Genomic DNA, 27,479 nt, shown 5'->3' with positions numbered 1-27,479 from the left:
ACTGGGCTGGGACTCAAGAGACCTAAGTGCTATTCCTAGCTCTGCCACTGACCTGCTGTCTGAGCTTTGGCAAATCACTTCACCTCTGTGTGCTTCAGTTTTCCCATCTGTAAAATGGGGATATGACAGCTAACCTTCCTTTGAGATCTAGGGCTGAAGAGTGCTATAGAAAGGCCAAGCATTATTATTCCTGCCTTCTCATTAGTCCATTCAACGCCATTGTCTCTTGATTAGTATGTTGGCTGTGCTTCTCTTGCATAATATGGCCCAATAGAATGACTTCATATAGGCAAATATGAATACAACACATTTCTTAGCAACATGATGTAACATGGGTAGCATGCAAGGTGGGTTTGTTTGCTTTCTAAATATTTATTTAATATCTCTTTAGCCATAATGACTTTGGTTTTGTCTGCAATGTACAAGCAGAGCAGGACATCAATATTCCATGCTTTCAGGGACAGAAGCACATAAGTTAAACGGTGCGTGTTTCAAATGATAAGTCGTTCGTTAAAAAACACTGCAGGCAGTGGCTAAAGGCTTCTTCCAGAAGAAAAAACAAGAACATAGTATTCAAAGGTTAACTGGCAAAATAGTACAAACGTTATGCTGCCGTGAGAGCGCATGCTTTAGGAATATACCAGGCAAATCTGTTTTACATTCCTGCAACAAATTCAGATAAACTCATAAAGGACCCAATTTGTCCCCAGTGTAATCCCATCAATTAATGTGCCCAAATACGCAGCAAACAAAATCATGAAATGTGGCCCAATCTTACAGTCCTTACTCGAGCTGTCCATACTCACATGATTGATTCCATTCTCTTCAAGGAAACCATTCACATGAGACCAACTCACGCGAGTAAGAGTTGCAGGTTCAGGACCAAGGTGTTTGATGTATGTGCAACATGTAACAAATAAAAAGAGTCTGATCTTGCCCTCACTGATGTCATATAACTGTCAGTACAGTTGTAGCTACAAATGTATTATGGACGCATCACTTGTTATACAGACTTTTTCTCTTAATTTTAATGAAAAATGAAGGAATTTAAATCTCACTGTAACACATTTAATCACCAAATACAACAGTTACTCAGCAGAGCCACACTCAATTACCTATACAATTATATTAAATGAATCAATGTTTTTCCTATTCTACACACTTGTAAAAATCACTCCTTTTCTGACATGTTTTCAGAGTCCTATAGCATAAGAAACACAATGCAGACTTCAGATTTTCAACATTTATTACCACTTTTCATGAGATTCCCCCCCACCCCACCCAGGGTAATTAAAAAAAAAAATCTACCATCAAAAAAAGGAAAGAGTTATTCCTGTTACTCAACACAGCTGTTTTCGCATATGCCAGGGAAAGCTGAGGGAGAAGGCAACGAGCTCTGAGACTATAAGCAGAGACCTGTTCCCCAAATCTGTCTCCTGTAACTTGGGAAGTCCATGGGAGGAAAGCTCCTGCACTGACCCTGCTGAACAGCTTGGAAAGCTCCCTTGGCCACTAGCCCCCCAGCCAGTTCATTGATACGTGCCATGGGGGTAAGTAACAGCCTTGTTGAACTGAAAGTGAGTATATTACAGGGGGTATTGGGGCTTGATTTTGCAATGTGGCCCTGATCCAACAAAGCTCTTATGCATGAGTAGTCTCACTGACTTCAATACTGTTCAGGGGCCTGCCTTATGCAGGAAGTCAGATTACATGATCAAAAGGACATCTTCTGGTTTTAAACTCTAGGAATCTGTGACTACTCTCGTGCTTAAGGTACTTTGCTTGATAAGTTCAGCGTCCCCAGCGAGCTGACGTGGTTGAGTATTGTGATGGTAGTGAGCTAATGCTTAGAGATTTCTATTGTGTTGTGTGTGAATGTCACTCTAATTTATAATTTCCTTGCTTTTCAGTGTTTGCATTGTATTCAAGAAATACACCAGAACAAACTCTTGGAGGCACAGTCAGCTTGGAAAACTCACATTTTGGACTGGAAAAAAAGGTGTGTATGTACAAAAGGATTTGTTTCTATTTTTGGGTCCTTTATTTTTTACACTTTGAGAGCATTTATAGTCACTTTCACTGCTCCCCTTGCATCATCACATCATTAGTAATTTGCTTCATTTTTGAAAATACTATTATGAACATCAACAGGGGGAAAGGTAAACCTATACCATCTGTTTAAAATATAACTTTAAAAAGTATCAGAACAGGTTATTTAAAGGGTGATTGATAAGAAACTAGAATTTTTAAAAATTAGTCCATTTCAATAAATGCAAGTTGATTGTGTCCCTTTTGAAAGTCACAGTTGGCTGTGCATTTTCTGCAGCAACATGGGGGTGCAGTTTTAGAAAGTGATGTGGGACAAAATTCATCCCTGCACCAGTGCTAAGTCTCGGGCAGAAAGAGAGATAGAGGGGAGGCAGCTTGTGTCGCCCTTGGTTTGGGACTGCCAGGGACAGGCTCAGTCCTCCAGTGTAGACTAAAGTAGCTTTTAGGGCTGCCTTACCTTGCAACCCTGCTGCCCCAGGGGCCATGGCAGCAGCACAGAATTTCCTGAGCATAAGAATGCCCCAGCCAATCCCTCTCCCACCTCCCCGACACACTCTCCTGTCTGTCCCAGGCTGGCTCCTGTGCCAAGGCTTTCTCCAAGGTGGAAGGGGACAAAGCCAGTTCAGTAACTCTCACAGAAGGCTTCTTGGATATTCCCTGGGGGAATCTATGCGGGTACTTTGCAGACCCTTTGCAAATGGAATTTGTGGTCTCTGCCGTGGGGTGCATTCAACTGACTTCAGTGGGGCAATTCATGACTGTAAGAATTCTGCTGGGTAGTAAGTATTTGCAGGATCAGGGCCTAGGTATAGAGGCTGGATCAAAGCCCCTTTGAAAATGGCATGTTAAACAGTCTATTGTGCAATTAAAATACATTTTCAGAACCATTATTTCTACAGCTCCTCAGGTACATGAAAGAGAGATTTGATGATCAAAGGGCAGGTGTTCCCTCAAGCCTCTCAAAAGGGCTCAGAAAAATGATGGTGAGATGGACTCTGACTCAAGTCCTTGGATGTGAATACTTCCCCACAGTTCAGAAAGGCTGGATCTGGATCCAGATTCAAGCCTTACCACTCGTATCTGCCACGAGGCAGGGGCAATGTTAAGGGAGCTCCAATCCCTCCAGATTACCTTGGTATATTGTACTGAATGGGCCTGATAATGACTTCACCCATGTAAATCAGGAGTAGGTCTACTAAAGTCAATGGAGTGACAACAGGGTAAAGCCAATGAAAGTGAGATCAGAGTCAGGCCCCAAGTCTTCAAACCTGGTATAACCCAAACAGGGATTTAGCTACTTCTCTGAGCTAGAGTGAGAGCCTGAAATCTTACACCAGTTTTAAACTCTAACCTAAATGCCTCTCTGACCATAATTGGTCACAGCTGGGATCCCTTTGTTCAGCTTCAGCTAGAAGAAAGTCTACAGTCTGTAACGCAAAACATATGTGAACTACAGCTCTTGCTAAGCAGCCACAGTCAGAGGGTTTTTTTAAATTTCTGACATGGTGGCTTTTTGTGCAGCAGCAGAGTGGTTGGAGAAGTGCAGCTTCATCGTTCGCTCTTAGCCATTCAGACAAGAAGTAGTCTCTGCATATATAATGTAGGCTACCGGTGGTATGACCTTATACAGCAACAGGCCCGAGGACCATGTCAATAATGCAAAAAGAGATTGGGAAACTCAGACCCCGGGCCCAATCTGTGAAATAGGGCTTCCCCATGCATGAGTGAGGGTTGTAAGGGCTTGTAAGGCATTTTGAAGATGAGAAGCACTTTATGGGCTACGTTTTATTATAGCAGTGGCATTGGATAGCAGGGTATAGCTATGGGACTGTACAACAGGGCATAGAAATGCTGCTGCTTATTTCCAGCACAGCTACCTTACAACGGTGGAATAAAATAACACACCAGAGTGTCTGTGACATGCTTTTTGTGGTGGGATCCTCTACAGAAAGTCAAGTCTCACTCAGCTGCCCTTTACATACCGTTCCAATTAGAAAAGGTTGTGGAAGGATTAAGACTTTCAGGCTCTGTAGAGATGCCTAGATGGACATTAGCTTCAGTTCTGGTTTCTCCTCATCTTTGTTTAATAAAGAAGAATAACAGCCTATTTAAATTCGGGGATGATGGGCAGAGCCCACTGGAACATCAGCAACAAAAGGCCCATTGGAAGGGGCCAAAGGATCCAGCAGATAAATGATTGCAGGGAACAAAAATGAAAAACAGAGACAGGAGTGTAGGTCACTGTGTCAAAACAAGGGATCCAGACGGGGACTTGAGCAGAGAACCCTGGACAACACCTACTGCCCTGAGAAGTAATCTAAGGAGTCAGTGGATGCTGCCCAGAGGAACTTTGCCCCAATATGTGCACAAACGAGGGATTGGCAAAAGGCCCCAGGGTTGCGAAGAAACCCTTCCCCCACATCCAACTTCCTCCTCCTGAACAGATGGATGGCCACCTTGACCAGTGCCAGGAGGTGGTTGATGGGGAGATCTCAGGACTTTCTGAGCCAATGGATAGGGAATACACAGAAGAAGAGGTGCAGGAAAGAGTGAAGCCAGCTGTATCCACAGAACAGGTACAGCATAGGTAATTTTCCCTTGCACTGCTCTAGCCCTGTTGCCTGTTCATTCATTTCCCCAGAAGTTCAGAGAAGTGGGAGCCGACTGAGGTGGGGAATCTTGCCTGAATAAGACATTTCAACTGCTCACCTTCAACTTCTGGTCACTGACTTCCTTCCTTGATGATCAAAGAAATTTGGAGGGAAGGGCGCACGAGAGAAATACCCCAAATTGTGGATTTCAATGAGTTGGGAGCTTTGGGAAGGAGAACCAATCACAGACCGGTGCCCCCTCCCCAAATAAAAATGTTTCTCATGACTCCCTCATGACTGTGGAGAAAAGCTTGAACATGTGAACATCAAAGGCTCCAACACCAGAAGGTAAATAAGAAAAATCTGAACAGTTTTATTATTAATTTTAAATCTCATGATTCTGGGGGGGCCTGACTCAGGATTTTTGGATACCTGATTTTGGCAATACTGCAGCTGATTGCTGCTGGCAGCTTGCCTGGGCTAGATTTCTTCATTTGGGAATGAGACTGAGGGGGCTGAGAAGGGAAGTCTGTGCTGGCAAGAAGTGAAGGGAAGAGGAGGTGGTGACTGAGCTGTGCAAAACAATCTGTTTGAGGGATCCCAACGTTTTTCATTTTTGGGGTGAGAGGGGGAAGAGTGGGGTGGATCCTACCTGAGCCTTAAATCCCTCTGAGACTTTGTGAGCTCTCTCACACATGCCCCGGCGTCGTCTGCAGGCATTTGTGAAGCGCATCGCTCGCTGAGCTATTTTTAAAAAGTCTCACAAGGCCCATAGCCACTTCCAGGCCTCGTGAGAAGAGACGTATGAGCAGCCAGATGCAGAGGGCCTGAGGAAGTTAGGAAGGTAGCTGCCACAAATCCACTTCTAATCCTCCTTTAATTGCACTGGTGAGCAAAGCATTAAAGCTGAGGCAGTGCCATGCTGAAGTGGGCCACAGCAGCCATAAAGGCGGCAGCAGCAACGGATGATGCATAGCTGTGCAGTATGGGGAATATACAGTGTAGACTGTAATTAGGAAACCACTTAACTGTGAAGCAGGCTGCCCATTAAAAGCAGCTGATGAGGCCAGCAGACTGCCTTTACACAGACACTAGCCTGCTAGTATTATTGATCTTTTTTTTTTTTTCTGGGGTGCTTCTGAATGTCTGGGGTGAGGTAATCCACCAGCACCATGGAGACTGAAAATTTGCCTTTAAATTGCACCATTGAGATCTGCCCCAGCTTGTCCAGTACCACAGCCATTAAGCTAGCAAACAGTAGGGCAGTTTACCTGCAGGCACACCTCTGGGCAGACAGCCATGAGATGCTGGATGCATCATACACCTGCTTCCCAGGCGCTCTCTCACTGCACTGGGAAAATTTAAAAACTAAAAACATTTTGAAATGTTGTAAAGGAAAGAGTCTGGACTAAATCTAAATAGAAAACTATATAACAACAGCATCGCAAGTTCTTCTACTGCAGACTTCATGCAAGGATCTCAGACTGCTTTACAAACATGAATGAATTAAGCCTTTTCACCCCAGCACCATGAAGTATATAAGTGTTTTAGCCCAATTTCACAGATGGGGAAACTGAGGCAGAGAGTTGTTACGTTACTTAGGAACAGAACTCAGGTCCAATGACGCTCAGTCCTCCTGCTACCTTCATGTCTCATTAAGCTTTATTAAGCCATCTAGTCCATCCATCCCCTGGCCAACACAGGAGTGTACCCTGCACTGTATTACTTAGCGCTTTTCATTTGTCCAGACACTAAAGTGACTGATCCAGCAGCTCACCTCTGAGGTTGGTCTCTCAGATCAGGCTGAAGATGTATTGGCAGAGCCTATGTGGTAGGCGCTTGCCCTACTGCTGCCCATGCTGTACCAGCTCTGTGCATAAAAAAAGAGGATTTCAGTCTCCAGGGCTGCCAGGTTAGCACCTCACAAAAGCACTAACAAAGTCGCAACTTTGTTGTTGTTTTTAAAGCAATTAAAAAAACAAACCCTCCCTCCCAGCCTTTCTGTACCAAGAATTGCTGGGGAAGGCTAGAGCGGGAGAACCATTCCTCGTGTGCTGATTAAAGTGCCACTTCATGGGAGCTGACATCAGCCATTTCAGAGAGGCAGAGAGAGCTGCTCTTTTGTCCTCTCCTTGTTTGTGTTCCATCTGGATGGGCTCCAAGGGGTGGGGGGAAGGGGGAGGAAGCTAATGCATTTCGAATAGGTTTCTGGACTCCTCTGGCTTTATACAGGGAAAGATTCCAGAGTGACCTAACTTTCAATTACCCAGTTCAATTAAAAAAAGAAACCAAAGGCCGCTTCTGCTAGCAGCCAAGCTAAACTATAATTAGAATGTAATAAGGAAGGGGAGTGTGGTAAGGCTCCAAAGATGATTGCATGAAAGGACACTGGTGCATAACGCAAGCTTAGGACTGAATAATTGATAGATGCAGGCATAACTCCAGTCACTCAGATCCAATGGTGCTGGAACTAGGGGTCCTGCTGCACCCCCGGCTTGAAGTAGTGCTAACAAACACCAAATACGTGGTTTCTATCATCAGCATCCCCACTGTAAAAATTGTTCCAGGGCCCTTGCCTGGATCCCCTCCATCTCAGGAGTGCTTTCCTTTAAAGTCTGATCTAACACAATAAAAGCCTTTGATGTATCAGGTTTCCACCAAACACACTGCAGCAGGGGGGTTATAGAAAACACAGGAGTAATTCCCTGACTGAGCCTCCGTTCTCAGGTCAAAGGCTAGGCAGGACGAGCATTATGGTAACCATTAAAGCAGATCTCCCTTCCTCTGAACAGACCAGCAACCAGAATGCCTCATACTTTCCTACTTCCATAATGCAGGATTATGGGCTGAGGGTGGCCCTGCTAACTAGGTCACGTGGGGTGGCTTGTCGGAAGATGGGAGCCCTGAGATTAGATGCTCCCTGATGAGACAGGCAGCTGGGACTCAGCCTTATATGGAAAGGCATCTTTATTTGTTCTGGGCTGCAGCTGAGACACACTGTGAAATGTTTGGCCAGTAACACCGTTTCACACACCCACATACTGTAAGGTTTCAGAGTAGCAGCCATGTTGGTCTGTAGCCGCAAAAAGAACAGGAGTACTTGTGGCACCTTAGAGACTAACTCATTTATTAGAGTATAAGCTTTCGTGGGCTACAGCCCACTGCATCGGATGCATAGAATGGAACATATAGTAAGAATATATATATATATATATATATATATACACATACAGAGAAGGTGGAAGATGCCATACAAACCGTAAGAGGCTAATTAATTAAGATGAGCTATTATCAGCGGGAGAAAAAAACTTTTGTAGTGCTAGTCAAGATGGCCCATTTAGACAGTTGACAAGAAGGTGTGAGGATACTTAACATGGGGAAATAGATTCAATTTGCGTAATGACCCAGCCACTCCTAGTCTCTATTCTTACATTTTGTATGGCAACTTCCACGTTCTCTGTATGTATATATAGCTTCTTACTATATGTTCCATTCTGTGCATCCGAAGCAGCAACAGGAACCTGGGTGGAAGTAGGGAAATTGGTTCTGTGAAAGGGCAATACCCCTACCACAGCTAATCCATGTGTCTTTCATACCTCAGAGCCCTGAACCTGCCTCCTCTTTCCAAAATTAGATTGACATGAACGCCAACATTTGGCACAGGTCATTGCTCAGACTAGGATCCCTGCTTTACCACTGATTAAAACGAAGGCCCTGGACAGAAATTTGGAGCATTCAGAGGTGGAATTGGTTGACTTTAATGAATTAAGCTAACACCACTTCCATCCACACACTCAAAAAGGAAAGACAAGTGCTCCCACAATACTGGGAAATAATGACTAGAGTGGCTCAGCTAAGTGCAGCACTAAGAACCATGCGATATGCCCCTCAGAAGTCTTTGTGCACCCCACAAAGGAGTGCAACACCAATGTGGATACAAGTCATTGCAGCCTCGCATGAGTGAGAGTTGCCAACACAAACAAAGTCACCCAACTATAAATCACTCAAGTTAACTCTGCAGTGAGGATGCACCCAAAGCGCTTTGCACACTGGAATGAAATTAAAAGCTGTTCTGAAAATGGAATTTTCATCTGAGGGGAAATGTTAACAATTCAAAATAATTTTCCATTTCAAAGCAGCACAGAAAGTCAAAAGATCAGTGTCAACTTGGCAATATCAAAACCTTTTAAAAACGTATTTTCAGTCAAAACAAAGCGAGTCAGCACATCAGGACATTTTGCACATCTAAACAAGTTTTGTTCCAAAGATAATTTTTGAAGTGACATTTTGAAATGACTTGGTTTATTTTGACTCTCCCTACTGGAAAACTGGAAAAAAAAATACAAAGTGACATTTTCCAATAGGATATTTCAACAAAACCACATTTTCCACCAGCAACATTTTTTCCTGTAACATTTTCATCCCACTCTAGCCTCACAGTGAGACCTAGGTGCAGACCCTACTAGTGCCTGGTCCCCAGTTCTTTGATCTAAACACCAGTCCACACTCCCTCCAGCACTGAGTAAGCCCCATGAGGATGCCATTTGCAGCTTTGCCTTCTGGCTGACAGGAGGCTGATGCTGGCTAAGTAACTGCTGGGGTGTGGGTAAAGCAAGTGGGAGCATGACAAGCAGCCACTGAATGTCTCTGCGTCTCTCCTCTCCACCCTGCAATAATTGTAATTAGGCTGGACCTCTTCCAAAGCATTGCTGAGTGCTCCCTCCCAGGGAATGTGACATCAGCACTGCCCTGATTCTCAGTCATGTGCAAGCTTCATAGAGTGCAGCTTCCTGCTTTCTTCTCTACTGCTGCTGACTAAGGATGTTCTGTTGTATTTACATTAACCAGCTAAGAGAAAAACATGCTTAAAACTGGTATCTTGCCTGGTTTAGTCACGCAAGTTGTGCAGTAGTTACTCAGCAGGAAGTTGGGCTGTGTGCACATGTGGAACCAGGCCTGCTGGGGGGGTCTAGTTTCTGCTCTGCCATTGACTCACTGTGTAATCTTGGGCAAGTCACTTCACCTCTCTGCGCTTACATTTCATCACCGGGAAAATGAATGTCAAAATACTAACTCAGAGGGGTGTTGGGATGCATAATTACAATCATTAGCATTTGCAAAGTGCTTTGGGATCCTCAGACAACGGCATTATTGAAAAGCTGAGTATGTCATTGTTGAGCATAAACAAGTGGCAGCTCTGGGAATGCGACTTGGCTACGTGTTCTAATTAGCAGACTGCTGTATTTATGTACTTTGCAAGACAGATTATTGGCAGCTACACAGAGGAAGCAGCTTAAGCTGGCGAAGAGGTGAACAGGTTGTTCAATTGGTGCAGCAAGAGCAGCAGAAACCGTTCAGCCCATGCCATAGGGAAAGTGTGAGGAGACATGCACTTGTGTGTGTGTCTGAGAGAGAGACAGACAGACAGATAGCCATGGTTCATAGCTAAGGCTAAGATTCTGTCACGCATATTTTATTAAAAATCACGGGCAGGTTACGGGCAATTAGGGTGACCAGATGTCCCGATATTTAGTTGTTTGTCCTGTGTCCCGACCAATGTATGGTTGGGATGGCATTTATCCCAATATTTTGCTTCAGCGGGACTCTGGCTTTTTTTTTTTTTTTTTTGCTTGGAGCGGCAAAAACCTAGAGCCGGCCCTCGTGGGGGAGGGGAGCCTGTGGCTGCCCCCCCATATGTCCCGATATTTTGTTCTTGTCATCTGGTCACCCTACAGGCAATAAAGAAAAATTCATGGAAGCCCGTGACCTGTCTGTGACTTGTACTAAAAATATGTGTGACAGAATGGGGATCTGCAGGCTCTGTACATCACCCAGGGGGGACTGGCTTGGAGGTGCAGGGTTCCCCCACCAGCCGCAATGGCTCCAAGCTCAGGGCTCTGAGCTCTGGGGCACCCTGGCTGCCACCGGCAGCTCCAAGCTCCGTGCTGCCCACGCAGGCTCTGTGCTCTGGGGTGCTCGCGGAGGATCCAAGCCCCAGGGCACCTCAGATGCCTGTGGCGGCTCCGAGCTCCAGGCACCACTGCCTCTGCCCTGGCTGGGAGCTGCCTGCGGGTCAACCCTGCCTCCCTCTGAGGCTGGGAGCTCACGCCCCTGCAGTTCCCAGCTGCCAGGGGAGGTGGGGGACCCTGCAGCTCTCAGGTGCTGGGGGCTCAAGTCACGGAGGTCTCTGGAAGCGTGACTTCCATGACAAAATCATAGCCTCTTCATAGCACTCATGTGTGCATGTGAAAGTGAGATGGTTCCTAGGCTTTTAAGCCTTTGGCCCAATCATGCTAATCCCGTGCCTTCCACCTGGAAGGACATGGCAGCTGCTCTCCTGGGGACAAGAGGGAGGAGGTAAAATCGGCTTAATGTGTTTGGTAACATTTTGAGTAGGATTAAGGAGACCATGTACAGGGCCAACCTTGAGCGTTCCAGGTCTTCAAGCTACCATAGGACCCTCAAACAAGTGGGGTCTCTTATCTCCATGTGGGAGGGAGTCTGGTGGCAGTTTCTCCCTCTCCAGCAGCAGGTTGGGAGGCAAACAGAGTGCTGAACCGTGAATTGCTGCAGTATTTGCTCTGGCCCACTACACCTCCAAGTGCAAAGCCCCAAATAGACACTTGCCTCGTTTGCCTCAGAACTTGGCCATGGCCATGTAATCCATCTAGGTGTGTCCATATCGAATTCAGCGGCTCAGTGTGTGAGCATTTCTTCCTCTAGTGGCTGGTTCCAGGAAAGAGAAAGCCAGCTCATTGTTCACACCTAATAGTTACTCTTTTTGCTCAAGTGTTAGGGGCTTATGGTGGGTTTGATCCTTGCTGATGGCTGTTTGCCCTCTTGCTCATTCCCGATTTTCCCCTTCCACCCTGTTTTAGGGTCTCCGTTGTGCCTCTTGGTGGATTCAGGGGGAACTAGGGCTAAAATTCTGCTGATTTAAAATCCCCCTGAAGTTTCAGGTAGATAGATTTTTCCTTTGCTTCTTATCCTGCACTGTGGTGTCTTTTGTCTGTGAGATGTTAAACAGCTGCCATATTCTAGTGCCAAGATAGCTGCATTTCAATGATGTACGATCATTTCAGCAGTCCCTATATATAGTTTGTGCATCAGTGTATTGTTAACATTTATAAAGTGCTGTGAGATCCTCAAATAAAAAGCACTAGAGGAAAAAGTGTGTCAGATGCCTAGTGAATCAAGATATGCATTACACAGAGAAAAGATGGCATGACATCTGGTACCCATGAAAATTAAGCGGTGATGAAGGCTTAGTTGCTGACATTGCTGTGCACCTTCCTTTCACGTGCAGGGCTGACACAGCCTCATCTTTTGCAGCCCTTTGAAGCTCCTCTCAGTTCTTTGGATCATCACAATTCATACTTGTGACAGGAGTGGTTTTAATGTGGGATGGTGCTTGTACTTTTATCACCTTGTCCCAAGAACTCACTATTTCCCTTAGGTAACCTACGAATCACCCTCTGGAAAGGGTTTCATCCAGGCTCGGCTGCTGCTAAAACCCAAAACTCGCTTTGGCTTCTATGAGCGTAGGCAGGAACAGACTCAATGCAGGAAAGGCTGAAAACGAGCAACTGCTGAAAATGTGCTATCCTACAAAGGCTTTTAAATCCTGATTACACAGCTGTGAAAATCTACATATCATCCATGTCTGAATGATGTGATTCCCAAGCTCCCTATCTCCAAAGGAGTCCTGTTTCACCTCAGGCCTCTGGCCAAACTTTTCCCCAAAAGTTGCACAAAACCCTCTCAGATTTCCCAGTCTACAACAATGTGCTTCTCACAACCCTTTATACATTTCACGTAGGCCATTTATCAGCCATTAGAAGGTGGTAACTTTTAGTCACTATCTACACGGATCCAGTGATCTGGAAGTGAGAGGGCCACATCCACTACCAATCCCCGGTGCCCTTATAAATTCAGCTATTTTAAATCTTCTCCCTTCCTTTTGTGTTTTGCCCAACTTAAATGAGCACCTGCTTTGGACTCTGGGCCAAATTTATCCCTAATGTTACTCCAGTGAACCATCTGATCATATATAGCAAAATGTTGGCTATTATAGCAGAACAGACAGACCTCAGAGTCTAGAATCCCTAAGTTCCATTCCCACCTCTGCCATTGATTACCCATAGCTATGTTATAAATATTAATTAGGCCTCACAACTTTTCTTTATAAATAGTATTATCTCCATTTTGGAGATGGGACTACTCCTCAAGGCGAGCCAGCATCCTAGAAGTCAACAGCACTCAACAACCCTACACAAAAGTTCAGGACAGGAAATGACAAATACTATATCCAATTGAACTGCACAGACAATTTAAATTAGCAGAAAATAATAATTACCCACACTGGAATTTGATGTAGACAGCAAAGTTCATGCCCCTAAAAAGCGTCCTGGGATCTTTACTACGCACAAGCAGTCAGCACTGGGACGTTAAGGGCCCTCCAAAGGGAATGAATCTGTAAAATTTGTCCTTCATAAGATTACAATTCAAAATGCACTGTAAATGAGGAAATACATTTCAGTGGCTTGATGGGTCAGAATTAACTAAAATTTCATTCATTTCTGGTGGGTCCGTTTAGAAACTCAGACGTCCGTCCAAAGTCTCTCATCCTACTTTGCTTCACTAGGCCAGTCTGTCTACTTAGCTGATCCAATGAGGTAAAATGCTAAAGGGTAATCTAAACACATGGACCATTATTAAAGGAAAAATGAAGGAGATGTGGTAAATGGAGAAATGTCACAAGCAGAGATTATACCCTAAGTCACTGAGGGTAAACTACGGCCCGCAGGCCAGTGTTTTAAGCCAGCCCATGAGCTCTCACTGGGGAACAAGGTCGGGAGCCATACCATGCAGCTCAGCCCCTCTCCAGTGCTCGGGCCGGCTTGGCCCTGCTCCAGCGCTCCAGCCAGAGCGCTGGGTCAGGGGCCAGACCACGCGGTTCGGCCCCACTCCAGCAAGGATGCTGGGTTGGGGGCCACACCATGCGGCTCGGCCCCGCTCTGGTGCTCCAGTAGGGGTGCAGGGTCAGGGCTGCACCACACAGTTCCTGGAAGCCGCGGCATGGCCCTGCTCTGGCTCCTACATGCTCCAATGGCCTCCTCCAGTGCTCCAGTGGGAGCTGCAGGGATGGTGCCTGCGGACGGGGAGGCGTGCAGAGCCACTTGGCTGCGCCTCCATGTAGGAGCTGGAGAGGGGACATGCCATTGCTTCCGGGAGCCACTTGAGGTAAGCACCGCTCGATTCCTGCACCCCTGAGCCTCTCTCCAACTCCCTGCCCCAGCCCTGATCCCCCTCCAGCCCTCTGATCCCCTTGGTCCCAGCCCAGAGCACCCCCCTACACCCCAAACTCCTCATCTCCAGCCCCACCCCAGAGCCTGCACCCCAAACAGAGCCCTCACCCCCTCCCGCACCCCAACCCCAATTTTGTGAGCATTCATGACCCACCATACAATTTCTATTCCCCAATGTGGCCCTTGGGCCAAAAAGTTTGCCCACCCCTGCCTTAAGTGCAGTCAGACTAAGAGCCAAACATGAACAATTTGTCATTCATTGCAGCTGACTGTTACCTCCGCTTAACAAGGACAGAGAGAATGTTCTGCGTTCATATTTGCAATGAAACAGTTTTGCACACGAAACAGCTGCAAACTGTATGAGCGTTGGGGTTTTTTAACTGTCAGTAGAGCTCTTCATTTACTTCAGTCCACACGGGAAATCTGCAAGAAGTATTTCCACCAAAGAGAAACTAAGGGCCCCATTTTGTTCCCTGATCTAGCCCTGATAATGGACTCGACAGACTACTGGTGACCAAGCAAGAGGGTAGGGGTGATGTTGCATAGCACTGGTTGATCACTTACAATGTTTCTGTGTTTCGTGCAAGTGAGGCACAACTACTTCTAGTCTATATCTCAAATTCCTTGATGCTTCCTGCTGCGAAGCTGCATAAACGGTTGTCAAAGAAGATGAAATTCCTAGGAAGGAGACTCACAAACACACAAATCTTATTCACAATAAGGAGCTTTGAGAGCAGACTAAAAGAAGGCGTTAGTGGAGCTGTGATTCTGCAAACCTGATTATCCCAGTGTGTTTCATGTCCTATCTCCATCCCTGCAAAGATCACACAGGGATGAGATGGGAAAATCAGGGCATCTGTGTGTGTCTGGAAAAGTATCTTTTGGGTGAATGATGAACAGACTGAGTGTCCAAGCTGCACAGCTTTTGCACTGGGAACCATTCCAGTTACACCTCACCCCCAGTATTCATGATTCCTAGCATGGGAACAATACATCCCTTGCAAAAACACAGCAAATTAAAGTGCTCTTTGGCTTCCATAAAATTAGAATTTCTTAATTAAAACAGATAACAGGAAATTACAGGGATGTCAGAAAACAAGGTCCCAGACAGTCTGTCTCAGTCATCTCCCTTATGTCAGAAAAGTACAAGACAGTGAAACAGGTGATCTTTGTAATGTCCACCGAAGATCTCCTCCATGTTCCTGATCTGAATCTCCGGACAACTTCAATAAAGAACAGACTGCAAAGATTCCGGGTTGGGGTTTGCGCATGTTGAAACAGGTCCTTTGAGAAAGGTTTAGTCAGTTCTATTTGGACCTTTAGCCAGGTTAAAATGATTGAATAAAGCTTCCTTTTTCTTAACACCGAGTCTTATTGTATTAACACAGGGGTCTCACTTGACTCCAACGAAAGATGTTGCTGCCTTTCTTTTTGAATGTATTACCCTACTGGGGGGAATGGTTAACAGTCCCTAACAATGATGCCCAACCATTATATTCAACCCAGTGTCCCTCACAAAACAGGTGGGGAGCATGAACTTCATAAGGCTAAAGCATACATGAATAGTTTTCTCACTCCATGCAGGGAACTGGCATCCCAAGCAATTTCAGTCATACAGAGAATTAGTGCATCTCAAAGGAGGAAGACTTCATGCATTAAGAAATGTTTGTTTCCTTCCTAGACATGGCCAATGTGCAGCAGACACTGCCAGGTAAAGCAAACCTTGTACTGTCCTCTGTCATCATGGTGACTGGGTAGAGAATCATTGGCCAATACCTGTACCTCCATTTTTAAATTGGCAAGTTTGATTAGCTTAAAAAAAAAAAAGTTAGATCTCAAAAGCTGCTCTTCCCCCTGTTCTCCCCATCACCTCAGTCCCAGTGGAGGAAGATGTAAGTTCTCTATATACATCTGGTTTACAGAGCTGTTAAATTCACTTCTGTTGCTTTCTTTCTCCCAGGCTGGTGTTTCTTGAGTCTTCTTGACATCAAAACCCCAATGAGTACAGAACCCGCCAGAACTCCACCTACTGCTGCCAAAATCACAGCCCAGTAAGGTACCGATGGGTCACCTGCTCCCAGTACTGGAGCTGTATTTTGCAATCCACTGTTTCTGGATGTGAAAAGAAATGGATTCTCCTACAAAGGAAGGAGAGAGGATTTTACTGGCCACAAAACACTTCTGAGCAGCATTCAGTCTATATGTCACCCATCCCCTATTGAGACGGGACAGTCCTTATTTCTTTAGCAATAAAAATTGACCATTTCTACATTCTGTCTGTTGTGAAAGCTACCCTCCCTGAACAGATTTATATTCCCCCCGCCCCCAAGTGTTGCTTTTTATACATTTCAGATCACTGCAGCTTTGGCATTGCTTCTGAACCCATTTATTGTAGATAACCAAATGCAAAAAATAAAACTGGTTGAAATGAGAGGTTCTCACTGGGGCAATGATGCAGTTTTTCACTAAATCCCAATGAGCAGACCTTCCTGAAAACCTGTTTTTGTCAGAAAACCAGAGATGTTTTTGTGCTATTTAAACCCCTCCCCCTGCAAAATGCAATCTTTAATATGCTTGAATTATATTGCTGGCAAGAAGGAAAGGGAAAACAAAAGGGCCACATGGGTGAGGCTATAGTGTGGTGTTTACTTACTGAGGTTGGACACTTGAGTTTGAATCTGTCATGGGAGAAGTTATTGTAGCTCTGCTTTTGACCAACGGGCTCCAGCTGAGGGAGAGAAGAGGGATAGCAAACCTAAAAGTGATGTTTTCCTCCAAAACTCTCCTGATTTTGGTGGGTTATACTGTTCTATCAAATCACACACTCCTTTGCACCCTCAAGGGGTTCTAGAATATGATGGGTCACAGGACAATTTTTCTGCCATTTTTCAAGTCCGGGACCAAAAGAATTAACTACTGTCCTATCTGTGACAGATGTTAGTTACCTCATTCAATGCACTACTGGAAGGTGCTCAGATACCAAGGGGATAGTAGTGGTATAGAATAGAATAGATCAATCTCTGCAGCCCTTACTCAGACAAGGAATTCACTGGGAATTTTGTTTACGTAATGACTGCAGGCTTTGGTCCATAAAGAGAGGCAGAACTTTCTCTTGCAGCAGTTTCTGGAGAGAATAAAAACCAGCGCAGGGTGAATGTGCCACTCCCTTAAACCACCTAGTATTGCATCTATTGACCTCAAGTGATGAGAGAGGCGGGAGGGAAGAAAGTGCCAATTGCATGCTAGAGAGGCATAACATCATTATAGCCCCAGAGAGGAGACAGGGAAAGGGACTCCAGTAATAAGATTCAGATATGTTAATACTGGGAGTGCTTCCTGGCTCTATGGTATTGTGAAAAAGTAAAAGTAGAAACTGAAGGCAAGATGAGAGAGGTGAGCCAAGGAACATGTGAGGTGCAGGAGATAGTGCCTTATGTGTTGATAACAACAGCAAAGGAGAAAGCTACATGGACAAAAACCCTGCAGAGATGATGTGAAGCGAACCAATGAATTCAAAGATTTGCTGACTATCATGGAATTCTGCTGCCTGGTAAAGGCCAGCATCACACAGGAGTCTAAACCCTCTGGCTTGCCTACTGGTGCATGCTTTGGAGCATAGGTTATTTTTTCTGTGCCTTGGGGGAGGGCAGTAAGCATCCCGAGGGGAGTTCCCTGTAACCTACATGGTGGGTGTTCTGTCTGCGGTCCCCTGGCTATCTGTACACCTGGTACTTCCTGTGCCAGGGTGGGAAAGAATCTGGCATGGAGTCAAGAACAAGGGCTGATCACGTGTGGAGATTTTCAGCAAGCAGATCCATATCACATTTGTCACTCAGTGTGAAATTGGAGCTCCAGCCTGCTAACCTGGGGCCTGATAGCACCCCCAAGGCCCAGCCTATGTTACAGGTGTGCTCTGGGTGGGAGAGGCACAATTCCCATTGAGTTCCTCAGCATGCAGAGGGAGTGCACATGCTGAACAAACCCTCTGGATAGCAGCCTGCTCTCTGCCATGCCACTGACCATCTCAGTGTGCTTGTGGAGGTGAGGTGAGCGAGGCTGTAGACCTGATAGATCAATGATTGGCAATGGCATGGTAACTTCTACATTAGTGAGACACAGTCAGATCAGTACCATTAGCAGTGAAAAGTTAGTTATTGTCTCACCCCTTACATATAGTATATTAACTTTGCTATATTTTGCAAATAGAAAAAAAGGACAGATAATAAAGCGGTAGATTGAATGCTCCTGACATTTTCCCACTTGTTTTGGCCCTTCTTTAGCTGGAGAAAGACACCAATGTCAGGAAGCAGAATGATTTCCCTGTGGGACTTGATCTAGTGCACTGCCACAGCCAGCAACTTCAGCCACTTGGAGAAAAAACTATGTTGTGTCTTCCAAAAACCGTTCCAAGGGCATCCTAATATTTGAGGATAAGGCCAGTCTTCTTGTACACTGTGGGATGGCAGCTACATTTGGGACCATTTGCTTGCTTTATTATGTACTGCCTGAACCTGTTTGTGCACGATTTGTCACATGGTGATAAAATCAATTAGAACACACTAGCTATGGCGCAATATTATCTAGTAAACTATAACCATCAAAGTTTTACTCTTTCCAGCTCTGTGTACTATTAAGTTATTGAGTGATGTAGATTAAAGCACAGCTGGCATGCAATTTAAGAAAAGGAGTTAATGTGTAAGGTGTAATAGATTATGATGAGATCTGTCTGCTTCTTATATAGCCCTCATCCCCATCGGACTTTTCCATAAGGGTTACCCTTGTCCCCCTTCCTTCTTGACCTTCTATCAGCTGTCAGCCGGCCCTTCTAAGATGTTACTCTCTATGAGTAACAGGCAGGTGCAGGAGAGAGGCAACAGCTGCTTATTGTTGTTTCAACGTCAATACCATGTTTTCCATTTCTAAAGTAGTTCCAAAGTTCATTTTCCTGATGGAAACACTGAAGAGAGCATAGTCTGTTTGTGTTCTCATAAACTAGTACTCAACTATTTTTAAACCCAACCCAGACCTACATTTTCTCCCTCCCCCAAGTCTTCAGTTGATTGGTTTAGTTTAGTTTTTCATTATCCCATAATCCTCTGGGGCTGGAGACTATAGGGGTTGAGTTTTATTTACGCAGGCCAATTATATAACAAACATGTTCACAGTAACTAAGAGCCTGATTTATAAACCAAAATGCAGCCACCTACTATTCACACAGGATTTGTCCTGTCCATATGATTAACAGTACCAGCTCCCCAGCTGATGTAAACAAGTATAGCTCATTGACTTCACTGGAGGCCATATAAGTACATATGGACAGTACATACGGTTCAAAAGTGGCTTTAGCCACAGATTTGTAAAACAAAGTTCCAAATGAAAGGGTACATTCTGCCTTCACTGACACACCCAAAGTATCTGTGTATCCATTGAAGACTACCAGCATCACCAAAGCTATTTCTACTAACTAGTTTCCTTTCGTTGGCAGTGTACAAGCCAAGGTTGAATTGAACTAACCTGTCAGCTCTAGGACTGACCTCTCCATAACAGAATTGAGGTACTTTATTTAATCAGGAGAGAGAATAAAAAGAAAAATATACAACCCCCTCCAAAATGGTTACAAATATCTGTCAAAGTCAGATTCAGGACTCACATAATTTGTCAGACCACTCTGTTTATTAGCAAACCGCTTTGCCAATGCACCCAGATGTGAGCCCCTCTCTGAGGCTAAAGATAACTTATTTATACAGCTAAGCCAAAGCCAATTTAACGTAAGAGACAAAAGGAAGCAAAAACTGACAAATATACATACATATCTTATTTGCATACTAACGTTTACCAATCTCCTAGCTCAGTAGCAGCTCTAAGTTAATTAGTTTGAGAACCCATTGTCTCACACGCCTTAATGTTTCTCTTCCTGACAACTATATTTCAACAAACCCTTCAAGTAGCATTCCTTTAATGAATTATAATTTCAATATAATTCATTCTACTTTCACAAATCCCAAAGCTGTATAAAGTCTTATAGTCTGGGGATGGGCACAGGGAAATAGTCCTAGGACTATGGCTCCTACATCTCCCTGTGAAGGAGGAGCAGTCCCCTGTACATTTCCCCTGCAACCACAGGGACTGGGACCGAGTTTAGCCCTTGCACAGAGCAGGAGAGACAGAACACATGGGATGCGGAGGGCTTCTTGTGCCTGCCCCATCCCTGCATACTCACACGTGGGGCTAGAGACAATCTGGCCATTTATGTGTATTGAGGAGAACTCCTCTCATTTGGCCAGCAGCGTGCTGAGCTCTTTCAGGGAACAAGACAGGGCTGCTGAGCAAAGCAGAACAGAAAAACAATACTCTCTTACAAGAATCACACACAGCCACTCCGTACACAGACACGCACTGGAGTGCAGGGACGAGGGGTTACAAGAACACCACTAATATTAAACAACAAAGGGCTAGATCCTCAGCTGGCATAAATCAACAAAGCTCTGTTGATATCAGGGGAACTGATTCACAGTAGCTGAGGATCTAGCCCCCAGATCAGTTTTTTTTATCTGTCTTTTTTTTTAAAAAGAATAAGAGCTCATTGTCCCCCATGGAAGGGTTTGTTCTAATTTGTGTAGGAGATGAGTAGCAGCCTTGACAGAATGAGAAACCCTGGTAGTGTGGAGTAAAGGGCAATCATGTCTGGGTAATGAATAAGGGGCAGTGGGAACTTATGAATGCCCCTAAAGAGGGGTTTTCCACGTTGCAGCAAACATCCAGAATCAATTTATTACTTTCAATGCTAGAGGATCCTGCACAGTTACTTATTATGTAACCCAAGTCTAACTTCATTTTAGAATGGCCTAGATTCATCCCTGATTTATCCCAGCTTCTGCAGGCATAAACAAGGGTGCAGGACCCCTTCAGGCATAAAGTCTTCTCGGGGGGATGTGGCGGTGGAACAAAATGTCCGCAGCTTTCTTCACAGCCCAGGGCCCCTGGGGAACAGCCCTGCCCCAAACCTTCTGGGCAACGGGGAATGCGCTGGCTCGTTCAGCACATTCCTTCTGCAGCGTCTGCTGACAGGACTCCCGCAGAATTCTAAACCTGCCATTCCCCCAGCAAAACTAGGCTGATGGAGGGTAGAAGAATAAATATCTCCTGCGCGTCCCCTAGGGGTGAATGCCCCTGCAGTGCAGGGAAGTAAAATCCGAACTTCCAAAGTAGTAGCTGTCATGACTAGCAGGATGGCAGCAGTATCTAGGATGCTGGGGCATAAGCTCTGCAATGTGAGGTGGAACACGTTCTTATTATTACAGAAAGCAGGACTCCGGCTGCTGGGGAGCTAAAGAGGTTTTGTACAGATTCATTAGGAAATCCCATTCTCTGAAAGAAGGGAATACCCATTAAAGAGAAACAGAATCTTAGCAGATATACAGAACCAAATGTTTACCAATGTTGCTTTAATGAACCTTGGTTGCCCAATTGGGAAGACGTTTTCCTGCGGGGCATATTAACAGGACTATAAGGATTTCTCATTTTCCTCTGGAAGAAAGAGGAAGGATCATCTGCTAGGATGAGGTTGCTTTATCTCAGGCAATTGCCAAGGATTGCAGGCCAAGAAAGGCAGAAGAGAGTCCTGGTCATTAACGAAGTTAAACACTTATTGATCTATCCAATTATACCTCATTTATCCTCGTTGTATCTGAGCATTTTCTCTCATGCACCTTCTGGGCTCCTCTGTAAAATATATATATATATGGATCTGTTCTACGACCTCTTACCATATTATTCCAGAGCGCTATGGCCATCTCAGCATGGCCTCTCTCAGTTAAATGAAAGCAATCCATGGAAAAGAAACTCAGGTCTGGCTTCTCATTCTGCAATTCAAAAAAATGTAATAATTCACCCCAGCGCCAAAGGATCCTTTCCACCTGGTAAATGAGACTGTTATTTCAGCCTCATTGGGCTCCTTTCTTCCTGCAGTTGGGGGCAAACACACATCTTGATTCCACCTCCAGGGGGCCACAGTCCACATGATTAGTCCATATAAAGCAGAACCTACAATTTCAACCAATCAAAAGGCAGTGCTTGTTTGCGTAACATCCATAAATATTTAAAGCCAGAAGGGCTCATCATGATAACTGACCCGAGCGGTTCCTCAGACTTTGAGACCCAGCATATCACACTTAAAAGCCAGAAATACTTGGCAAACCAATTTAGTCATTCTAATCAGTGTGGAGATAATGCATTCTTATTCTGATGCTGTAAACCAACCTAAGTAGCATCTCATCGCAGCTCATGGATTGCATCTCAGGAACCAAAGATCTAGTTTGATCTCCTGCATAACACAGTCCATGGAATTTCATCCAGTAATTTCTGCATAAAACCCAAGAACTTGTGGTTGAACTATCTAACTATCGAGGATATCATAGGGGCACCAATCACTGCAGTATCGACCCAAATGCTGAATCTCATTCAAGTTCGAAAAATTGCAATTATTTATTATTGTTTGTTGAATTCTTGAAGCTCGGCTTCAGTTTCTTAAACCTTTCAGGCAAATTTGGGCTGCTTTTCAAGTGAACACCCAAGACTGTGGATCGATACAGTGGAAGCACAAAGGTTTTGTGGGGCAAGCTTGCCCTACTACTGCCAACATGGTAGCTATTCTTTGGTCTCCAGATGTCAATATTGCACCTTTCAGTAGAACCTAAGATCACTTCTTAAAATGTGCTGGAGTTCTTTGGGGATAAGGCAAAAGGGTAGATATTATGCAAAACTGGTTGGTTTGTGCCGAGTTTCACGCTGAGTTTTTGCATTCCTAACTACCACTGCATGCAAGATACAAGGTTAAAGAATGGAAAGAGAGCTGGTCGATGGCTTTTTAGAGAGGCGTCAATCAGTGCATTCCCAGCTCACATATTTCCTGAAGTCACTTGATGTCTCCAGCAGATTCACAAGCAATACACTCTTTCCTACTTTCATCTTTTCATTATTATATTTCTGCAGTGCCCATAATATGCTAGAGTCTGTGCAAACATAAAAGAAGACATGGTCCCTGCCCCACAGATATTACAGTCCAAAATAAATCTTCACGTTGGCCTCAAAAAAGGTAGGTAATGAAACAGGACTCACGCTGTCTAGGGGGATGATGGTATTTCGGAAAAAAGGCTGCACCACAACAGTAAAATCCTCACGCTGTGCATAGCGACCGCTGTTAGCCGTCAGCATGCTTTTGATCTATGTGGGTTTGCAAGATGCAAAACAAAAAGGTCATTTACAAGATTTATCTCCCCCATCAAACAAGGGTTATAAAATATGAGCCTTTCACCTCTCTAGATCATTAGTATAAATCCAGCCTAGATAGCAAAGAAAACTATTGAACATGTGGAGAGATTTTCATAGAAGGAGAATGTGAATAGATTAAATGTGCAAAGATAAATGATTCTGAAGTGGATAAAAAGAAATTTTATGTCTATTAATAAACACAATGCATAAATTAACTTGTGCAACTTAGTGCTAAATGACATCAGTCATCTGCGTTGGGGCTGAAAGGCCGGGGCCCGTCTTGCCTCTGCCCCCTCCACCCGGACTCCCACCCCACGCTCTGCGAGGGGAGGACGGAAAGGGCTGGGGCCGGGGGGTCGGTCTGCAAAAGTTGGGGATTGGTCCTGCTTGGAGTAGGGGGTTGGACTAGGTGACCTCCTGAGGTCCCTTCCAACCCTGATATTCTAGGATTCTAAAAAAGGGTTAGGGCCAACATTTTCAAAAGTGACTAGTAAGTCTGAGTGCCTCAACTCACACAACTGACACATCTAAAGAGACCTGGTTCTCAAAGGGTCGATGCTCAGTTGTTATTTTTTTTTAAATCAGGTCCCATAACGGTGTCAATTTACCCAAAATTAGTAGTCACTTATGAAAATTTTGGCCATAGATGCTTATATGGAAAGTGAGAATATCCATTATTATGTTAGATAGGACAATAGTTTATGGTTATAAATCCTGATGCTTCCAGTCACAGATCAACTGTATCTTCCCCCTCTCCTGAGGTTAGGGAGAATTTTCCCTTATGGGTGGATTATTTAATAATCGTCCGGTACAGGGATTCATTCATCTTCCTCAGAAGCATCTGATACTGTTCACTCTTGGAGACATGATACTGAACTAGTTGGAGCCTGGGTCTGATCTGATATGGTAATTCCTATTTTCATAATAATGACTGACAATTCTTCTCATCTAATAGCTATTGGGTGGTCTGTGTGAAATCTGACTAGATCTTAGTTAAGTTAATACTGGACAAATGAACATAACCCAAAATAAACACCACTACATTGGCAATAATTAGCCCTTGTTTGGCAGTCTAAACAAAAGAGCCAAAGTCTAAATAGGCCAGTTCTTTCCCCCATTGAAATACAATGGTAGGGAAGCATGAGGAGACTTGTATCACCACTGCCCAGACAGTAGCTGGGTCTTCAGTCTACACATACATCAAAATGGGGTCTTTAGCCATCACCAACCACATCTGAAAATATGCTACAGTTCTATGTGGAAGATGAGACACATGACAAAAGGGGAGATGTGGTGGGGCAGGGCAGAGATGAACAATTAAGGAAATAGAATCCAGGTGATACCTGAAAATCTTTGTTAATTATTTTCATTTCTTGTAGTTCAGGAGAGCTTTCCTGGGGGGTTAAGAAACATGGGCAAACAGTCCTTGAAAGAAAAAAAAAAACCAAAATCAACACCAACCCTAGACAGCCTGTGTATTCATTAATAACATGGTGTAGTTCCAAGAAGCTCAAGATGGCTTAAGTTATTAAATGCAGAAATTAAATCACTAGACTAGTTTCAAGGTAGATAGAAGAGCTTTGGACACCCACAACTTCCACTTGCAGTCAACAGGAGTTGCAGGCGCTCAACTCTTTTGAAAATCAGATCCAAACTGTTTAACATGACATAGCAGTAGCAGACAACATGTGTTAGACTTTAAAAATCTACAAATACGTGTTAAAGCAGCATTTCATAGATTCATAGAGTTTAAGGTGAGAAGGGACCATTAGATCATCTAATCTGACCTCCTGTATATCACAGGCCAGTAAATTTCACCAAGTTATCCCTGTATTGAACCCAGTAACTTGTGTTTGACTAAAACACACCTTCCAGAAAAGCACCCAGTCTTGATTTGATGACGTCAAGTAATGAAGAATATACCACTTACCTTGGGGTTTTTTCCCCTGAAGTCAATCACCCTCACTGTTAATTTGTGCCGAATTCCTAATCTGAATCTGTCTGGCTTCAGCTTCCAGCCATTGGTCCTTGTTATGCCTTTCTCCATATGATTAAAGAGCATCTCAGTACCAGGTATTTTCTCTCCGTGAAGTTACTTATACTTCTATATTTGATACACATATATCAAGTCACCTCTCAATCTTTTTTGATAAACTCTTTTTGATTTGAAAGCCAGTTCCTTATTTACTTGCCTGCAAAGAACTGAGTGCAGGGTTTTGCACTACAATTGTTGGTCCTACCAGCAGGGTAAGGAATGAAGCTGAGTGTGGATTCAGGCATTGGGGATTCCACTGACTGTTGTAGGACCCTGATCTGGAATTGGGGCAGGTGCAAAAGGGCTTTGAAGTTTAGCAATATGAAAATTATACTGTGTTTGTGGCATGTTGCCCAGCTTCATTGAGTACCGGGGAGAGAGGTGGTGATGTTTGGCTGATGTTCACTAGAGTGCAGAAGCTTTTTAACAGTGAGGTAGGTTTCTGTAGGCCTAGACTTACTTTAGCCTTTAGTGTTCCCATGCTGACTAGTTCAGTGATCTTGAGTCAACAAGATAAAGTGTTTGTGCTTTGCTGGATTGAGGATCTAGTTTCTGCCAAAATAAAATGTTATATAGAGATGGATCAGAGCCAGAACTCCAGTTCCAAATGTTCCTGGATGTTGATGATGTTCAGATCCAGTTTCATCCTCTGTGGCTTCAGCCCAAAGCTAACTTTATAGTTGAATAAACAGGAATCCGGTAACTGCGATGCTGCCCTCATTTAAGTGCGTGCTACTTTTGTTGAAGTCAATGGGAGAGGGAAGAATTGGACTCAATATCATCATTATGATGTATAGTATCTGTAGTATCATCATTCCCAGGTTCAATAAAATCCAACAAGGTAGAGGCTTTTAAGCCCTGTATGGTTGCCTTACTAATACCAGTGATATTGATTATGCCTAAAAATAGCATCCAGTAGAAATAGATATTTGATTTGCGCACTTACGTCCCTGGAACGACACACCCCGAAGTTTCCTTTTCTATCTGACGCAGTCCAGCGATCTCCATTATCTCCACCAGGTTGACAAAGGCTCGAGGGAGCTGCAGAGTTCAAAAAAATCAGGCGTGTTAATGCACAGAGCACAATACAGTTACATAACAAGGCAGGGAGGCTACTTGTAGGAAAGAGTGAGTACAGGCTGCACTGAGAGAGATTAGTAACATACAAGGGCAGTGTAGAGGAGTGAGGAAGATGTACAGTGGATATGAATCAACAAACTCAATGGCTGCCACTGCAGCCTAACTCACTGGAGCATTTCTGTTGCTCTACAGTAAATAGAGGCTTGCACACTTTGTTTAGCAGTCAGAATGGTACGTAGGGCTGTGCTGTATGTGCTGAATCTATGTAAGGCTCAGTCTTGCAGCTCAGTCTTGACTTGCAGCACTCCTGCCCTGTGCCACGACATGGTTTTGCCAGGGATCTCCAACCTGACCAGCAACACCACCTCCTGTGCTAATCCTGAACTATCATTGAGTGGATACCACTAGCTGTGCCAGATTTTTGATGTGAATAAATCTCTCTTGGGGGCTTGATGGAGAAAACCATTTAAACATAATTTGTAAGTTAAGTTGGAGTCAGCCCAGAGAAGAAATGCTTGGTGCACTGACCTGCATTTCAACCAAGGTCCCACACACCTCTGTGCCCTAGGCATAGTAGGATTAAAACCATCTCTCTTCACCTGCCTGGCCAGTGCTGGTGTTGAGGGACAAAGCAACAAACCAGATCCTGCTCTCTGTTACATCACTGTAAATTAGGAGTCACTCTGCTGAAGTCCAAGAAATTACACCCATGTAAAAGGACCACAATCTGGCCCTATATATGGTTCACTGATGTTATTAACCCTTTGACTGTGGTATTCAGAATTTGTCTGTGTGACTTGCCCACACAGCATTCTGCATCATTACTAGCAATAGGCATTCCAGTCCAGACCCTCTGACTCTGAAGCATTAAGCCCAGGGCAGAGTCAGAAGGGAAAGTTTCTTCCTCATGTTGATGATGGAGAATATGGATAGTGTTCCATGATTAGCTGCAGCAACTTGACTCCACCCTCATGGCTTAGCCAAAATATTAAGTAGCTAATTTAGTGTGTTTTCTTGGACTAAAAAAACCCAGGAATGGTACAGATGGGCCATATGGTCACCTCTTGCTCTTTGTAGCAAGATCAGGTGCCATTGTGTTACAGTCGGTTCCGATGCTATCTATTAGACACTGCAATATTATGAGTG

The 27,479-nt window shown here is 44.4% G+C and overlaps 1 protein-coding gene and 1 long non-coding RNA gene across 3 annotated transcripts in view; one reads left to right on the top strand and one right to left on the bottom strand.

Annotated features, from left to right (window-relative positions):
• The first annotated feature begins 1,344 nt into the window (after positions 1-1,344).
• Positions 1,345-15,997, top strand: LOC125633734 (uncharacterized). Of its 2 annotated transcripts, none has more exons than XR_012667747.1 (4): positions 1,345-1,550; positions 1,911-1,999; positions 4,691-4,988; positions 15,909-15,997. It is a non-coding gene; the product is annotated as an uncharacterized LOC125633734 (long non-coding RNA). The 2 variants fall into 2 exon arrangements; XR_007355698.2 differs by lacking the exon at positions 1,345-1,550 and adding an exon at positions 1,686-1,773.
• The window catches only part of PLB1 (phospholipase B1), a 117,474-nt gene continuing 104,976 nt past the window's right edge, over positions 14,982-27,479 (bottom strand). Inside the window, exons 53-58 of the mRNA XM_048843427.2 lie at positions 26,200-26,294; positions 24,562-24,643; positions 23,066-23,170; positions 21,715-21,810; positions 16,602-16,676; positions 14,982-16,086 (exon numbers count right to left, since the gene is read on the bottom strand). Of these exons, the coding sequence (XP_048699384.2) occupies positions 15,865-16,086; positions 16,602-16,676; positions 21,715-21,810; positions 23,066-23,170; positions 24,562-24,643; positions 26,200-26,294 (675 nt within the window). The 3' untranslated portion in view covers positions 14,982-15,864. The remainder of the gene's footprint in view (positions 16,087-16,601; positions 16,677-21,714; positions 21,811-23,065; positions 23,171-24,561; positions 24,644-26,199; positions 26,295-27,479) is intronic.

This window comes from Caretta caretta, chromosome 3 (assembly GCF_965140235.1).
Source record: "Caretta caretta isolate rCarCar2 chromosome 3, rCarCar1.hap1, whole genome shotgun sequence".
Lineage (NCBI taxonomy): Eukaryota > Metazoa > Chordata > Testudines > Cheloniidae > Caretta > Caretta caretta.
Note: the sequence above shows the minus strand (reverse complement) of the source record. Positions and strands in the feature narration are given on the sequence as shown.